This window comes from Acanthochromis polyacanthus, chromosome 16 (genome assembly GCF_021347895.1).
Source record: "Acanthochromis polyacanthus isolate Apoly-LR-REF ecotype Palm Island chromosome 16, KAUST_Apoly_ChrSc, whole genome shotgun sequence".
In the NCBI taxonomy this organism is placed as follows: Eukaryota; Metazoa; Chordata; class Actinopteri; family Pomacentridae; genus Acanthochromis; species Acanthochromis polyacanthus.
Window position 1 is genome coordinate 12614429 of NC_067128.1, and position 18532 is coordinate 12632960.

An 18532-nucleotide genomic window follows, 5' to 3' on the forward strand; every position below is an offset into this window, starting at 1 on the left:
CAATTTTAGAGTAACCAATTAACCTCAGCATGTTTTTGGACTGTGGGAGGAAGCCGGAGTACCAGGAGAAAACCCACGCATGCACAGGGAGAACATGCAAACTCCATGCAGAAAGATCCCAGGCCAAGCCGCTATTTGAACCGGGGATCTTCTTGCTGCAAGGCAAAAGTGCTAACCACTACTCCACTGTGCAGCCCTATAATATACGTTAAAAGTTAAAATATAGCAAAAAGAGTTAAGTGATAACAATGCCACCTTCAAGCATACTGTTTTGATCATTTTTTGTTTGCCAAAACAGTGACAACATATTGTAGAATGACATTTTTTTATGAAATTCTAAGAAACTATTTTTTTTCACAATTATACTATATTTCCACTGTACCGTCCACCTGATAAACGACCTGAATGTCTAATAATCTTCACACACTTCAAGATTGAATGTTAAAAAGCATTAAAAATGTAATTCTCTCATGGAGTGTATCCAAAGAATTTGATTTAGAAAATTTGGTATGATTATTTTACCAGTCTGTAGTTTATAATTGGAACAAAATTTGAACAGTGAGTTCCACACAGCTGCCAAGCTGTTTATTGACCGATACACTGTTACGCAGCAATTCATTTAAATTCCTGTCACCATTTGCTATAATTAGTGTCAATTACAGATTTCTTTCTCACAAATTTGAGAAAATTATTCAAACATGACAGATAACTAAAACAGAGCAACAAAACACTATAGTGAACAGCAAAGCACTAACACTATAGCCTTTTGAGTTTTCCATACCTGGCAGGTGTCGACTCCTCCCTCGATATTTCCTGCACACATCTCGTGATCCTTGACTCTGCCGTTCAGGTAGGAGGGACGATTGCAGATCTTGTTCTCAAACACAGGGAAAGCAATTTCCTTCAGGATGCCTTCACCTCCCGTTCCTGCAACAGATCCATCCATTATCTATACACCGCTTTAAACTCTGTACGGTATCGGGGTGCTGGAGTCTACTCCAGAGTTCATCCTGGACAGGTCACCAGTCTATCACAGGGCTACACATAGAAGCAATCAAGTGCACTCACATTCACACCTATGGACAATTCAGAATCACCAATTAACCTCAGCATGTTTTTGGACTGTGGGAGGAAGCCAGAGAACCCATTGAGAACCCACACAGGCACAGGGAGAACATGCAAACTCCAGACAGAAAGATCGCAGGTCGAAACCCAGGACCTTCTAGCTCTGAGGTGACTGTACTATCACTGCCCTCCTGCACTTATTCTCCTCATAGTTGCAGGATTTCTTTCAGTTGGGGAATTTTAATGAGTTGCAGTACAGTTTGGGAGCTTGAAAAAAAATTGCTGGTTTCTTTGGAGGATACATGTCTGGAGATTAATATGTTTACCAGCTTCTTTTGAATTTTAAAGTCAGTACATTGGTTTAAAAAGATGAAAACATTTCTCAAAATTAGCTGAAGAAGCAGATAATTCTTTCTACTTGTTGGTCAAGCTCAAACTGTTAAATCAACCAAGAAATGTCTGGACAAAATGATCTAATTCTAGAACTTAAAGCCTGTAGAGAAATTCATGCCCACTCTCAAACTGACATTGGTCCTCACAAGCCGACAGCAGAACACATAAACATGTGACGTACCTTGAGTCTCCCCCCATCCAGTAACGTAGCACTCAGTCCAACTGGGGACAATGTAGTCCTCATCTGGCAAACAAGCTGGCAGCACTTTATCATTTATTAGTGCCGGTCTAAAAACACAAATGAAACAAACACACAAACAAACATCAGTGCCCAGGAATTAGGAGGGATGCAGCTAATGATGACTAGTAATTCATTCTAATGAGCATCACATCACATTATTTTTAACAACTAAAAAATAAATATTTCATTTATAGTTACATAAAAGCAAGTGAATGCAATTTGAAGGCATTTTATATTTAAAATGATTGGCTTAATAGATTCTGTTCATTACAACCGCACATTTTTAGTTTACAGTTATAACAGTGTCATGTAAAAACAGCAAACCTAACTATTTCTGACCAGATCTGATTACCTGTAGCTAATTTAAAAGCGAATTTCCCATAGTTGGTTAGTTAAAAAGCTGTCCAGCGCACTTTTTTTTTTTTTATGATTTAAAGTTTATTGCATTTTTTCAAAGCATAGAATTACAAATAGTGCAAATTTGTCATATAGCATAAGAAATATATATATGAAACATCAACAACGAAATATATGTGAAAAACCAACACAAAAACAACAACAACAAACAAACAGAAAAAAACAAAAACAGAAATAGCACCAGATACAAATACACCCAGTGAGAGGATGGTAGGCAACAACATCACAAAAGGTCCTTCCACCTTGGCACCTCTTCCAGACACAGACCTTATTTTACCTCACCAATATAGGTGAGATAAGACTTCCATTTGGAATGAAAACAGTCCACTTTTGTCCATAAGTCTATATGAAAGGCGTTCCAATACAGCCAGTTTACCAAGCTCCTTGAGCCATTGAGCCACTGACGGGGCAGAAGGTGACTTCCACTGAGAAATAATCAGCTTTCGTCCCACCATTAGTGCAGTTTGAACCCATTCTGCATCATTAGGAAGAAAGCTCTCGAGGGCAGATGGATCTCCCAATACAAAAAGTTTTGGAGAGAAAGCCAGTCCAGCGCACTTCATGTTTTTAGACTATTGTCATCAAAATGAGAATCTTGTAAAATGTGTCTTAAATATGCATTTAACATACATACATACATACATACATACATATATATATATATATATATATATATTATATATATATATATAGCTTATTTGTCAGATATTCCATGTAGAACACAGAGAAATAAAGAAACAGCTTTACTGTACTGTAGTTTAAAGATAATTAAGTGTCATTGGTATATTAAAGAAACTAGTAGCTGATACGAGGTAATGTTTCTGGAGTTTCTTCTAGGGTGTAATAGTCATCAAATTCAAGAACAATCAGGGCAGAATTACTGAAGTTAACCTTGACTTTACTGTGCTTCAGTTTAATTGTAAAAAACTAAAATGACATTTGCTTTTGACAGTCTTGAGTCAGTCATTGCATGACATTTTGATCATTATCATCCAGTGCCCACACTTCTGGTATTTTAGGTTCCTTTAAACACTGTATTGCTCCTCTGGGTTGGAGGTGAGTTTCAGCGTCTCAGGTTCTTGCTCACAAATGAGAAAATGGAACATGAGATTCCATGAAATGCAACGTTAGCAGTAATGTTGGTGTTGCACTGCACTCTATGTGGTAAAGATCTAAGCCGCAAGGAAAACTCTTCATTTATTAGTAGATCCAGGTTACAACCCTCACTCATGGTTACAAAGTTCAGGAGTGTCTGAACGAATGTGATAATGGTTACAAGTGGCTGAAATAGGGGGCGTAGGCTGGTTGGGTTCAGTTTGAGAGATAGGGTGAGGAGCTCACACATCTACTGCTTGTTTCCATCAAAGGAGCCAGTTAAGGCGGTTTGGGCTTCTGATCAGAATGCTTTTAGGGCGACTGTGGAGTTTTCAGAGAGGAGACTTCCAGGTAGAGCCAGAACTCACTGGAGGTACTACATATCCCATCAGGCCTGGGAACACCTTGGGATCCTCCAGGAAGAGCTGAAAAACACTGCTGGGGAGAGGAACGTGTGACTGATGCTAGCCTGCTGCAACTATGACCTGAAAATGGATGGATAGTTGGGATGCTGACCCCTTTCAGCTGGATTTTAGTTGGAATGGGCTAAAAAAGGAGCCTTTAGGAAATAATGACCCAGACACCCAGATGGCGACGTGTCCATAGTTTGTGTGACAGCTCCTAGGCCTCAGGACCTGTTCCTGTCACACCCTCATCAAGTAACTTTCCCCCCGAAGAAGACAAAGATATTACCCTGGACTACTTTCTTTATCAGTTTCACCAAGTTGTTGTTTCTCTGTAGCATTTTCTACAAGTACATTTATGATGACGTGAAATGTGTTTATGGGGTGTCGGCACAGATGAAGATTATTTCTGTCATGGTGCGAGAACACGCAACTGGAATGACACCATATTAACTAAAGTACTAAAGTTGCTGCCGGAAGATCTTCACGTTTCAGAGACAGTTTTTGTAACAAACCTGGTAGCTGAATCTTCATGCAGATACTTAAATCTTTCAGCACATCATGGATATCTGCACAAAGTTGCCAATTTGTAATGTCACTGGTAGAGGTTGTAGGATAATTAGACGTGTACTGACCTCTCTAGTTTGAGCAGAGCGATGTCAGTTCTGTTGGGTCCCAGCACCAGTTTCTCCAGGTTCCTCTCTTGTTTTGACAGCTCATTGGCTCTCTCTGTGTGGACACCCAGGAAGACCTTATAGGCTGAAGGCCGCTTGGACCTACATCACAGAACATGTGTACACAGGCACACCACTTATCCAGGGTTTGTGGTAATGCAGAAATTGGTCTTTACATGTTATTAACAGTCATTGTGCTCTGACCTCTCCAGGCAATGTGCAGCAGTGACAACCCACTGAGGGTGAATCAAAGTGCCTCCACAGAAATGGATTCCTGTACTGGTACACAGAAAGGCATGCGTTTTTAAGTAGAGCAGAACAAACATCCAGTTGAGGTTTTAGTGTCAGGCATTTATTTCATTTCAAAGCAGCATCTTGTTTTAAAGGAGGATGCAAAGCACTGATATCAAAGAGAACATGGCAAAAAAACAAAAGGAAATAGAAACAGATACCAAATAAAACGCTGTAACATATCAGCTACTACTAATATGAGGTTACTCCATTTCCACAACTAAAAAAATATTCATGTTGTCATTATTAATTTCATTTCTTCAGTATCTTAACATCATACTTTTATAATCACAGTGAAAATACTGCCTATTGTTTGCTTCAGGAAAAACAGAGCATGTTCCATCAAAACAGAACACCACTTAGACCTTTGCATCATATTTTATAACTGCATAAGTCTCCTTTAGTATTTACTCACTTGGTCCGAAGGCTGATCTGCCAAGGCCACGAGTGAGGTTTAGACACACAGGGGCCAGGAATACGAGCAAAGCAGCGCTTCGGTTTAATGACTGGAGACCCACAGTTCTGTCCAGCTACAGAGCAAGTTCACAGTCATGAAGAGAGGTGCATTAGATTCTTATCCTTAGTTGAGGAGAAACTATAAGGCTAGGACAGTGGGGTGTTACCAGAAACAGTTTATCTCTGTACAGTTGCCAGATTAGCACACATCCTATGATTTTTTCCATTATTTACTGTCTCTTGATCGCATTATTCTCTCAATTAATTGATCAATGAATCAGTCTATGAGGTTAAAAAAAGATATAAAACAAGGGAATACATTTACTGAGGATGTCTTCAAATTATTTATAGTTTCTAAAGAGCCATTAAAAGCCAAAAGAGAATCTATTATCATCAAAGTTTCACCGTCAGTACAGCTCCATCACTCAGCCTTGTTATTTCCCAAAAGACCACCATTATAAAAGGCATCTGAAGAACTGCTGACAGGATGTCCAACAGCAATTAAGGTGGGATTTTATTCACTGAATTAAGATAAATATTAATTCATCAAAGTTCAAAAACTATTTAAAAAAAAGATAGCTAAAGTCTTTGTCCATCCATTATCTATACATCGCTTTATCCTCTGTAGGGTTGAGGGAGGATGGTCTATCCCAGCTGACTTAGGATGAAGACAGGATTCATCCAGTTTAGACAATTTAGAGTCACTAGTTAACCTTGTCATGTTTTTGACTGTGGAAGGAAGCTGGAGAACGTGAAAACATGCAAACTCCATGCAGAAAGATCCCATGCCCAGGCCAGACCATGAACCGGGGATCTTCTAGCTGACAGTGCTATCCACTGAGACACCATGCAGCCCAAAACATCTAATATGGTATACAGAGTGTAATGAAGTCCACAATCTTTCCCTAACATCAATAAGATACACGTGTCACGGCAATGTAGCTGGGACAACAATTTGGATATATAAACTGAAATGTCTGAACACAGGATTTATTCGTTTTGATAGTAAAATGCTAGTATTCAGGTAAGAAAACAGTTCAGGGTTTAAAGCCAGCATTAAGAATTTGGTGTCCAGTGTAACAGTTCAGGAGTGACTGAGTAATGCAAGTAGGTAGACTATAAAATACAATAATTAAAAACTAATGTTCTACCAACAAGTCACGCTCACATACCACAGTCGGGGATATGGCAGTAGTCCCATTTCTTGTTACTGTCTGTAGTGAAGCACCACGGTCCGTTCACATCATTGTCTGGGTTTCTGCAGCTCTAACAGTTACAGACAAAAAGAGAATTAATCAAACATTTTTTTTTTACCTAGAATGGTTCATACAGGAAGACAGACACTGACATTGCCCTCCAGACCCTTGGTGGGGTGAGTCTGCGGGGTGAAGCTGTTGTGTTGGTGAGGGCTCTGAGCACTCCACGCCTGGCAGGTCACACCCAGTACTGTGCTTGAAGTTGGACCTCGGTATGTTACTCCATTTCCAACTTTACAATCTGAAGCAGCAGAAGAAAACCAAGAGGGTAAAAAATTAGTTACAAAACACAAACTGACAAACACACATTTAAAAAGTTGCCTGACCTCCCTCCGCTGGGGTCTGAGTAGGTTTGGCTGGTTGAGGAGTGGTGCGTGGTGCTACTGATGCACACTTCTCCAAGTTGCAATATTCCCAGCGGATTCTGGGGTCTGTAGTGTAACACCAGGGAGCTCTGTCTCCATCAGGGTTCCTGCACAGATTCCTCCTGAGGTCTCTGTAGAATAAGAAGATGCGTATCTTCAGGACAGCAGATAACATTTTACTTTTAAGAACAAACCAAGAGAGCAACTACTGAGGTGGCTTGTTTCTCATTGGAACTCTGGACCATCTCTGCTTGGATTAAAATGGTCAGAGTACTGGAAAGTCAAAAAAAAAAAGGCTTACAGAAAAACCCACCATTGGGAGAGACAACAATAAATTTTGCTGATCGCAGTGAGATAAGCCTCATGTTGCTTAACATCATAACTATCTTAATTTACCGTCACAAAAACTAAAATACTCAATGATCTGCTCAGCTTTAAGAAACACATCTACGATAAAGATGCACAAGTAATTTGTGGTTTGAAAGGCATCCCGACAACAGCTCAGAGCAAGAGTGCAGCTCTGATGATTACAAATTATCCAGGACTGAAATATGTTTTCAGAGGATGTTTCAGTAGAGCCTCATAAAAACACGAACCTTATCTAATGAGACCATCATCATAGAACCAGCAGATAAGGTTGGTGATGAGGAGATTTAGTATGACTCATGTTCTTAAGATCATATATCTGCATACAAAAACTACATCAACAGAACTTTATTTATAAATCATGAGTACGTTTAAACTGTAGACTGTGCTTCTAAAGCAAGTTTCTTTTTTTGACTGGTGAACATCGCTGCGTTCCTATGACTACAAAAATACACATACCCCTGGTAAATCTTTATCATGGGACAATGCCAGTGCTAAAACCAGGTTGCTTCTCTCCTGTTCTCTGTGCTCACATCTTCGGTGTTGTAATACAATCAAATTCCAAATAAAGCTGTTCTTATTTACATGTTTTTCTGTTTTTTGTCAGCTTCCGTGGACTAAGTGTGAAATCTTGACTGAAATGCAGCCCATGTGACCCAAGCTTTTGTTCTAAAATCTTGATTTAACACTCCAGCTTTGTTTGACAAAATCATTAATGTTAACCAACTAATTGGTGTAGTAGTCAATAGATTAAAGAAAAAAATTAGCTATTTGTTCGAGCTCTAACTCACATTTTAAATGCTTTGCTCACTTTCATACACTGTGTTTCAAATGTAGTGAAAACAACATTGATAGAAACTATTTAAATTATGTGCATGTGTATTAGGCCTAATAAACAATATCTTTGTTAAATTAACAACTGCAATGCATTATTTAAAGTCTACTGAATCTGAGTGCCTTGAAAGCCACTTTGTGGCAGTTTGGCTGAAGTCATAGAAAGGGTCACCCACGTCCTGAAAATGAGAAGTGCCTGTCATTCTGTGGGTAGAGTCTGCTTGATAATTACTTTGAGGGAAAAAATTAATTGTTTTGTCACCTTCAAAATACACTCTGAAACGTATCAGTTAAGAGTATTTGATGCTCACGCTGTGGGGAAGAGTTTGGGAGTTTTGTTGTGGTTATGAGGAGACATGGAGCTCCAGGCTTGACATTTCTTTCCACTGATGGTCTCCGATGTGATGCCCCGATAGCTGGACCCATTTCCAACATAACAGTCGTCCTCATCTGGGGGGATCACTGGCTCGTCTGCAGCAAGAGACAATAGTAATAGCAAACAAATAAAAAGAATATTTAATTAAGTGAATTAGTAAAGGGAGAGGTAGAGTGAAATAAACAAACAACAAAACGCTTAAAAAATTGCAGATTCTGCAGTGCATTTCCATATGAAATGAAGACCCCATTCAGACTGAAATGTAGTTTTCCATTTGCTTATTCTGTTAATCATTGTGGGTGCTTTAACTTTCCTTTTCAAATTTCAAATCAAATCACTGCGAAGATACACCCCCTGTCAAAAGTTTTAGGACACTTTCTCATTCAAATAAAGTAGAACCTGTCCTACAACTTTTGACATCTACCAAATTTGGTACACATATGCAGCACATCAGGCTGAACAAAAGTCAGTGACAGCCACATTCCAAACCCAACAGGAAGTGAGCTATTTTGCATTGAATGTCAGATTTTGCCCATTTTTCATTTTTTCTAGAGCGAACTCCTCCTAGGGGGAAACTCCAATTCACCTCAAATTCGGCCAGTACATACAGGAGGCCTTAATGATCCAAAGTTATTTAAATCTTTTTCCAAAGTCAAAGGGCGTGTCCATGGCGGCCTCTGGAATTTTGATCCTTCGCCATGAACTTCAAATGCTGTGTAAATACCCTGAACATGCTCCAATCTGCCTGAAACTTTACATGTATGATCAGAGTCCTGCCCTGATCACATCCATATGATGAAACACCCTGTCAAAAGTAAAAGGAGAGGTTCTACTTTATTTGAATGAGACAGTGTCCTAAAACTTTTGACAGGGGGTGTAATTACGGTCCAACTTTCCTATTTTTGACTCAGTCTTTCTGAATTTTCGGAATCAAGCGCTGCTGTTTTTAAAATGAACATCAGCATCATTGACCAGTGCTGTACCTGGTCCTGGTGCATCTTCACATTGCTGAACCTTGCAGTACTCCCAGCGAGTGTCTGAGTCAGTGGTGTAGCACCAAGGCTTCCTCTCGTTGTCAGGGTTACGGCAGTAGTTATTTTCTAGGCCCCTGGCAAAGAAGATCACAGACAAACCAAATACAAAGTTATGAAAACTTACTGTATTTCTTTATGTTTCTGGGCTCCCCTCAAGTTGTGTTTTTTCCATTGGCACCTCTTTATTTGCTGTTGAGAAGTCTTACTAATATTTTTTTGTCGACTCATTTGCATCGCTGAGGGAAGACTTTTTTTGTGGCTACAGCTCTTACTTGCAGAGATAGTTTTCTGGGGTGCGGTTGTGTTTATGTGGCGTCTGCGACGACCAGCTCTGGCATGTTTTGCCACTCTCAGTTACATTAATCATGCCTCGATACGCTGCACCTTCACCGCTGGCACAAGTTAGCTCTGGGGTGATGGTGGGAGCTGGAGATGCTGAGGAAAGAAGAAGAGTAAAATGTGTCATGAGACCAAGCCAAGCATGCACTATATTAAAGGTACATGATCTTCTTTTGCCTTGTATAATTTTTGGTTTTCTGTTATATTCATTCCTAGAAATACCTTTAAGGTGCTTTGTCCTTGATGTAGTTGACGATGGCCTGTGTTGAAATGCTCACCCAACATTTTATCATTATTAGTTTTATTTATGAGGTTCTCTCAGTGGCTGAAAGCTGCAGGTAGCTTCATCAAACAAGTACCTCGATGCTAAATCATGTTTGCATTCTTTAATATAATATATAGATTTTTTAAAATGAGAATTTATCTTTTTTCCACACAGGCTATGATGCTGGGTCAGTTTGCCAGTTCAGAATCCTGTAGAAGAGGGAGGTTTAGCAGCTAGTCTCCTAAAATCTGCAACTAGCTGAAAATCTATACGAAATCATGTGCCTGACATACAGTAATGGATTCATGTGCAGCTATGAAGATAGACAGTAAAAAAAAAAAACTGTGAAAGAAAACATATTAAAATGTGAGGACTCACTGCAGCGGGGTATGGAACAGAAGTCCCATCGTTTGGACGGGTTGGTGGTGAAGCACCACGGGCGGGGATCTCCGTCTGGGTTTCTGCAGTAGTTCTCCTCAAGATACTGTTCTGGAAGACTGTAGGAAACACACATTGGAGAATTTTAGCTATATTTGACCTTTCAGAAAAAATAGCTTTTCCTTCCAGTTTATTAAACTTTATGAAATACTGAGTTTTATCTTATGTGGTCTTACGCGCTGGGATTGTAGCCGTGGTTGTGAGGTTTCTGAGAGTCCCAGCGTTGGCAGGTGAAGCCGTTCTCAGTGGTGGAGATTTTTCCTCTGTAGTCCTCTCCGCTACAGTGCATACAGTCTGTGAAGAAACAGGCACAGACACATCACAGTGCAATACAATGCTGTGCTGTTGCTGTATGTTTCTACAGTGTTTACCAATGCACGTGTTTTGCATACAGTATGTGTGCTGCATAATACATAAAGAGAAGTACTGCAATATGCTCATTACTGTGCTTTTCAAAAAAATATAACAACACTGCAAACTACAACTTAAGTTTTAGTTGACCTGTTGTCCACAAAGTATTTCCCTATGCATCAGTCTTTTACGTTACAGGATTTTTCTGGTATAATAGAAAATATATTAGTTTCTTTTTAATCTAATGTGTCTTTCAGTTAATTACTGCAATTTAAAGGTCTATAGTAAGAACGTTTCACACAAAACAAAGGGAACAAGAACATGAGCACCAGAAAAGCAAGAAATTTCAGGAAGACATTAAAAGAGAGATCCAACCCCAGCAGGGATATTTTTCTCCATTCATTGAGTAAACTTTTGAGGATACTGCAACATATAGTGCCTACAATTTACCACTTCCAACAATCAAGATAATTTGGACTCTCAAATAAGTGAAATCAAGCCGAACAGAAAAATAGAGCATCATTTCAGGCACACATATAGTGCATGAGCTTTGGAATTAGTACAAACACACACAGAAAAATGATTGTTACCAGTGCAGTTGGAAACATTGCAGTGCTCCCAGCGGGTGTTGGAGTCTGTGGTGTAACACCAAGGTCCCCCGCTGTCCCCATCAGGGTTTCTGCAGAAGTTAGACTCCAGGTCTGCTTGAGGATGAGTCTGTGGTGTGATGCTACGTAAACACATTTACAAAACTTAAAGACTGATCTGAAAGGACATGAAGTGACATGCAAAATGAAATGATCACATGTGAATACGTACTTGGGCCTGTGTGGATATCTTGCTTCCCATCTCTGACACACCTTGCCTGATTTTGTTTTGGTCTTTTTTCCTCTGTAATCTGTTCCTATTCCATTTACACACTCCAGAAGAAACTCTGGACAAGACAAAAAAGTAAATATTGTACGTTTGTGTATTCAGTGAAACCTGTCTGCGTTTTAGGGTGACACATTCACTGTGTAGTGAGGCAGGAATCAGAGTAACTCACACTGGTCTCTTAATACGCTGTCTACAAATGCTACTGCAAGACAGAATTATTTGATACACTGAAAGACAATCATCATGATACATCACAAAATCTTTGTAAAGAAGAAAAAATACTCATCAAAAGTCAAAACGTAGAAATTATGCATTTATTTACTGCACTATAGTGTCCGTGTGTGTTAGTTATCACTATTATTCAATTTTAATACTGTGTCTATATAGTTAATTAATCCTCAGATTTACCTTACTCTGCTGTCACTGTGACTGTTAGCTTCTGCTGGCTTCACCCTGATTCATGTAATGAGCGTCTTCACATAGAGTCATGAAGTAGCTCCTCTGAGTCAAGTAAGTTGTACGAGCATGTTTTGAGTGTGTGCATGTTTAAGAGATACAATATTTGACGTCAGTGTAGTGATAATGCATTGCTGAAGAAAGCAATAGAATACTAGCCTAGCCGCACTAGACAACCCATGGCAACGAATTAAATTCTCTGCCAGGGTGGGTCTAGTTACCCTCGGTAAGCCTCGAGGTTGGATGCTCCTAAAACTGGCCGACGAATCACCATGAAGTGTAGAGTCAGAAGGCGGGTATAACTAAGTGACGACAGAGGCGCGACGATTCTGACAGAAACAACCGGAAACAACTAGCCTAGCCGCGCTAGACAACACACGGCAACGAATCTAATTCTCTGCCAGGGTCGACAACAAAAACGACAACAGTCGTTGAGCTCCATTAGCACCGACTCTGAATAATCTTTCTGTTAACATGTCTGTAATATACTTGAGCTTCACCCATTGACTGTATAAATAAGGCTTCACTGAACTACCGCATCCTCTCTAAGAACTACGTCAGCCTATTCGTTGCGCTGATTGGTTGTATACCTACCCAATTGCTACAGAGTGATTTGAAAGACAACCTTTCAGCCCACCTCCCTCCCTGTCGAGAGTTCCATGACCCTTGTGTCTTCAGAGCTGGGTCTAGCACGACTAGGCTAATAGAATACGAGGTATGAATAGAAAACTGTGACCGTTTATGGTGCGTGTGCATGGAGCTCATCACACTCATGTCAGCATGTGCAAGTAGCAACTGTCAGGAGTCAGGATATCATGGATACTACGTTATCGACATCAGGACCTGTGTGATAAACATTGTTGTGACCACTAGTAGGCGCAAATTAGCAGTTCTTCAGAGCAAACAGCAAACATTGGGATGATCTGACTTTCATGTGGAGAATCATCACTGGTGATGGAGTGCCTGTGGCTACCATCAAGAGAAAAAACAGTACTTTTCACAGTGGAAGAGACTGCAGTTACCAAAACTAGACAAGCAGCATCAGGTCCTGAGCACATCAGGAGCATGTTTGTTGTCCCCTCATGGTCCGACAGTCAAAGCAGTGTTCTACTGTAATCCTGAGGTGAACATTTGCTGAAAGTGACCTAAACTGTGGCGCAGTGATATGTGGGTGTTCCAATGTGTTGTGCAGCCGGTGACAGGATGATGATTATGCACCTTTTTTTGGTCACAACACGATCTTTGCTCTCCAACCATCCCACTTGCTAGACTTGGCTCCCTGTGAATACTTTATCTTCCTCAAAAAGAAACTCAAGTTCAATGGTTACTGTTTGGACACAGTTGAGGACAATCAGCACCCACTGCAGATGGTGCATGTTTTGTTTACATAACAGAGTTCCCAGTGGGCATTAGAAGCATTGCAGAAGCACTTTGATTGCTGTGTCTCTGCACAAGGAGACTACCAAATCAGGTATGGACTGAGATTTTTTGATTGTACCTTGTGTATTGCAGTACCAATATTTTATCAGAGCCGTATTGTAAACTGCTCCGCAGAGTGCAATAATAAGCAAATTCATCGGATAGTAATGTGAGTGAGTCATTTATCTGATTCCAGTAACATAGGCTAAACATGAACCACAGTGCAATAAAAACGAAAAACGTCCTGTAAATTTGAATCTATAGGGGAAAATTCTTTGGGGACAAAGAAAGGACACCAAAATGAAAAATTTAAAAAAAGCTTCAGTCAACTTATATTACCTTAAAGAACAATAGAGGACTTACCATTTTTTTCATATAAAGCTGTGCTGTTTCTACGCAGAATGAGCTCTGTTTTAGAGTTTGAGCCTCCTGTCCAACAATCTTGATCCTTTTCAATGTATATGAAAGATCTGTGAAAATAAAACTGGTGTCAGACTTCAATTCTTTTGATTGAAAAAGGTTGAGTGTAAAGTGTGAACTTACTTGCATGTGAAGGCTGTTTCAGTGTTACATTTGGTTGCACAGTCAGTCACAGTGTTGACTGAATACTGTCTTTTATGAAGTGAGGTGATCGATGCCCCTTCAGTTTTGGAGTAGCCGTCCACGTCGGTACCACCAACTGGAATCAGAGAAAGAGTTATTGTTATAGATATAGGACAGTATCTGTGGTTGGTGTATGACTGAATGCCATCAAGGCACAAATCTGGGTTGAAGTGTGATTTAAAGCATCTGAAAATGTTTTCATGGTCATGACTGCAGAAATGAATGAAGCCATCCAGTAAAGGATTAAATTGTTATGAGTAAATATGTTTAGAAAACAAAAACAAAAACCTAACACTTGTTAAAAAAAAAGTCATATAAAATATATCATGTGTCACCAGAGGCTACGTGTCAGAGAACACAGCTACTGACAGGACAGCTAACATTTTACAACTACATTAACATTTAAAAAAAGAAATATTTAGCTGCAAACTGAAGCCTACCTATTGATAGTATACATCTATACTTTGGAAGTAAATAAAGCACTAGACAATTGTCTATATTAAAGTAATGGCCTGTTCTCACTGTTGTAAATTGCAAGATGAAAAACTCTAGGTCTCTTCTAAAGTCTAAGGAGTCATAAGAAAGTCATTGTGATTGCATCACTCTTTGTAACACGGGAAAAAAACATTAAGATGGCGAGTTCAGCTTAAATCTTGTCCAACACTACCTCCAGTGATGATCCACTTTCAGATGCATGTGTTTTGTGTACTGGAATTTGGAGATCAGTTCAAAAATGGTGAAAAACATGGATCAGTGCTTTCAAAAGTTAAAGATGGCAAATGTTTTGTGACAAACCAAAGACATTCAGTTTGCCGAAAACACAAAAATATCCAAACAAATAATTTAATAGTTGACAACTGATCAATTAATTGATTGCTTGCTGTAGTGCTTAAGTGTATGTAGAGATATAAGAGAACACTAGAGGTTGTGGAAGTGTTGCTGGATTGACTTAAGTGAAACGACAAAGGGGCACACACAAAATAAAATCTTTGTCCAAACTAAAAAGTCTCGAAAAAATAAAATAATCAAGAATTCATGCAAAATTCTTAAAGTTACAGTTTATGTTATATATTCTTGCTGAGAGTTGCATGAAAAGACTGAAGGCACTCAAATATCTGTGTGACAAATATGAAAATACAGACCACAGCACATTTACTTGACTTAGCATAAAAACTACAAACATGAGGCAACAGCTAGCCTTGCTCTATTGGTTTAATCAAACAAAACAAAACAAACAAAAAAAACATTTTTTTAAACCATTAGCTGTTTCTTCTATTTTAAGACTTTATGATCAGCTAACCACCTCTTAGCTGAGGCTAAGAATATAATGGTTACCTCATCTAACTCTAGATTTTAATCACATTTCATTACAATCATAGATATACAGTGAAGATGTGATCTCAAACCACAAAGCCTAAATGAATATGTACAAGGGTCTTCAGTGGACATTCACAATGTCTGGCACATGCCAGGTCATTAACATTCAGCTTCATAGGTAGGTAGATAAAACTGTGTATCATCGGCATAATATTTATCAATACATTATGTATTTTCTTATAGTGGCACAAAGCGATGGCAAAGAACAATACTATAGGACCAAGAACTCTGACTGAAAAACTTCAGTACACCATGGATGATACAGCAATTGTATTTTGACCAAGGAAGTTAGATTTGAGATGCCAGATTTAACTACAGCAGGACGTTCTATAAAGCAGAGTAGACAGTGATGTTAAAAGCAGCTGATCCTTTTACAAGACAGAAAGAACAAGGATGGTTTTTCAAAGGATTATATACACATCGATCAGGCATAACATGATAGCCACTGACAGGTTAAGTCAACAACACTGACTATCTTTTCATCATGGCACCTGCTAGTGGGTCGGATATATTCAGCAGGAAGTGAATATTTTGTTCTCGTAGCTGATGTGTTAGAAGCAGGAAAAATAGGCAGGCGTAAGTTTTGAACGAGTTTAACAGGGGCCAAATTGTGATTGCCAGACGACTGGGTCAGAACATCTCCAAAACTGCAGCTCTTGTGGGCTGTTTCTGGTCTGCAGTGATCAGTAAGTATAAGAAGTGGACCAAGGAAGAAACAGTGGTGAACTGGTGACAGAGTCGTAAGCGGCCAAGGCTCACTGATGCATGTGTGGAGCGACGGCTGGTCTGTGTGGTCAAATCCAACAGACGAGCTACTGTTGCTCAAATTGCTGAAGAAGTTAATGCCGGTTCTGATAGAAAGGTGTCAGAATACACAGTGCATCTCAGTTTGTTGCATGTGGGGCTGCATAGCTGCAGACCAGTCAGGGTGCCCATGCTGACCCCTGTGCACTGCCGAAAGTGCCAACAATGGGCATGCAAGCATCAGAACTGGACCACGGAGCATCGGAAGAGAGTGGCCTGGTCTGATGAACCACATTTTCTTTTACATCACATGGATGGCCGGGTGTGTGTTCATCACTTACCTGGGAACACATGGCACCAGGATGCATTATGAGAAGAAGGCAAGCCGGTGGAAGCAGTGTGATGATTTGGGCAAGGGTCTGCTGGGAAACCTTGGGTTCTGCCATCCATGTGGATGTTACTTTGACAGGTACCACCTGCGTAAGCTTTGTTGTAGACCATGTACATCCTGTAATGGATATGGTATTCTCTAATGGCTGTGGCCTCTTTCAGCAGGTTAATGCACCATGCCACAAAGCAAAAATGGTTCAAGAATGGTTTGAAGAGCACAACAACAAGTTTGAGGTGTTGACTTGGTCTCCAAATTCCCCAGATTGAACAATCGAGCATCTCTGGGATGTGCTGGACAAACAAGTTTGATCCACAGAGGCCCCAACTTACAACTTACAGGACATAAAGTATCTGCTGCCAACATCTTGGTGCCAGACACCACAGCACACCTTCAGAGCCTAGTGGAGTCCATGCTTCAATGGGTCAGGGCTGCTTTGGCCACACAAGGGGAACCAATACAGTGTTAGGCAGGTGGTCCTAACGATGTTTCTGATCGGTGCATTCTGAGTCAGTGAGTGAAATTTGTCCAAACAGTCAAGGCTGCAATGCTAAGAAGGGGGTAAACAAGAATTTGTGAAGACAAACAATCTGATTTACGTCATCACAATGACAGGGACACATATCGACCAATTGTATTGTAATTTATTCTTTGAATTTTATCAATACTTACCATTTGAACAAAAAAGAAGTGTCCCTGCAAAACTGAAGAGACAATATCTGAAACAGAAATACATTCCATTGCACAAACTTACATTAATCTGAGCCTAAATTGATCAAATCCCTTGCATCAATTAATACCTGCTCCACAAGGATTAGCTTTGAATAATCAGTGCGATTTGATGCAAAACTGTCAGGCAATTCAATGTGATTTTGTTAGGTGCAACTCCAGGAATCAAAGTGAAGAAAATCTGTTACAGGCACGTGCAGACTTGGCTCAGTATTGCTTTTGTTGTCTCTCAACATCTTGGCTTGACTGTATCATAAAATAACACTGAAAGACCTTTAGAGTCTCGAGGAGGTGCTCTCAAAATTAATCTAATCACTGTCTCATATTTTTCTATATTTTATGACAAGTATATAATTACAGATCTGTTCCTAAATTTCCCTCCAAGATGTAGTATCTTACCAGTGCAGATCAAGGCTCCCAGGAGGAAAGCTGCTTTGTACAGGTTCATGGTGAGGCCCTTACACTAGCAGCTCATAGTCAACTAACTCACAGAGGAGCCTCCTAGTAGATTACTGGGGTCCTTTCAGCACGTCAGTAGGACAAATAGGACAGCTCAATTATTAGTCAATCATTTGCCCAATGAGGACAGCAAAACAGCAACAGGTCCAAATTCTTTTCTTGGGGAGATTTTGGAACAAGCAAAAGAGCAGCACAACACTGTATATTCTATTAAGTGTTGATTAATATTGAAAATTTAAGGTGTAGTCCTGTACTGTACCATGTGCTATTTAATAATTACCATATTCTAATCATGAAACCCGATTGCTTAGAGAGTAGGGAGAGTACAGAGATTCTCCGACAGGCTTCTTGAGGCAGTTAACCTTCAGCTGTATCACACCTTCCACATTAAATGATGGAGACTGCCCCTGACTTTGCTGACACTTCGAGTTTTCTTATCAACATACCAATTTTGACTCACTGTTTAGATGCTGTGTTGAATTAAACATTTTTGCCAAAAATTAAATGATAAGAGGCTGTAATTAGCATTATATATCAGTATTGATAATGTATGTGTTAATGGTACAACGTTGCAGATCAAAATTTCAATCTGCTGCTGAAGACTATGCAATCTAGATAAAACCAGATCAATATCTATAGTTAATCTTTAGCTAAAGGGGATCAATCCCCTCCATTGCAAACATATGGTTTCAAAACAGCTTACTTTAGACTGTTCAGTGAATCAAAGGAACAAGTACAGTAACTAGTGTTCTATATTCAGTGTACTACTGCCTTTACAAAAATACTTACATTTAAAGGCCTTATTCAGTCAAATGTTGTAA

At 39.6% G+C, this 18532-nt stretch overlaps 1 protein-coding gene across 1 annotated transcript; it reads right to left on the reverse strand.

Annotated features, from left to right (window-relative positions):
- Positions 1-17715, reverse strand: LOC110972247 (plasminogen-like). The gene is made up of 18 exons (XM_051936748.1): positions 17652-17715; positions 13955-14090; positions 13775-13881; positions 11480-11594; positions 11251-11390; positions 10486-10603; positions 10250-10368; positions 9540-9702; positions 9217-9341; positions 8169-8328; positions 6619-6788; positions 6385-6533; positions 6209-6302; positions 4996-5110; positions 4494-4568; positions 4251-4391; positions 1640-1746; positions 1-927 (listed from the first exon to the last, which is right to left on the reverse strand). The coding sequence occupies exons 1-18, from the start codon at positions 17698-17700 to the stop codon at positions 731-733; spliced, it is 2280 nt and encodes a 759-aa protein (XP_051792708.1). The 5' UTR covers positions 17701-17715; the 3' UTR covers positions 1-730.
- Between the last annotated feature and the right edge of the window lie 817 nt (positions 17716-18532).

Coding starts and splice junctions, on each gene's coding strand:
- LOC110972247 (XM_051936748.1), bottom strand. CDS start 17,700: ATGAACCTGTACAAAGCAGCTTTCCTCCTGGGAGCCTTGATCTGCACT. Junction 11,391..11,479: donor AGATATCCACACAGGCCCAA/GTACGTATTCAC, acceptor GTGTTTACGTAG/CATCACACCACAGACTCATC. Junction 1,747..4,250: donor GCTCTGCTCAAACTAGAGAG/GTCAGTACACGT, acceptor TTGTGTTTTTAG/ACCGGCACTAATAAATGATA.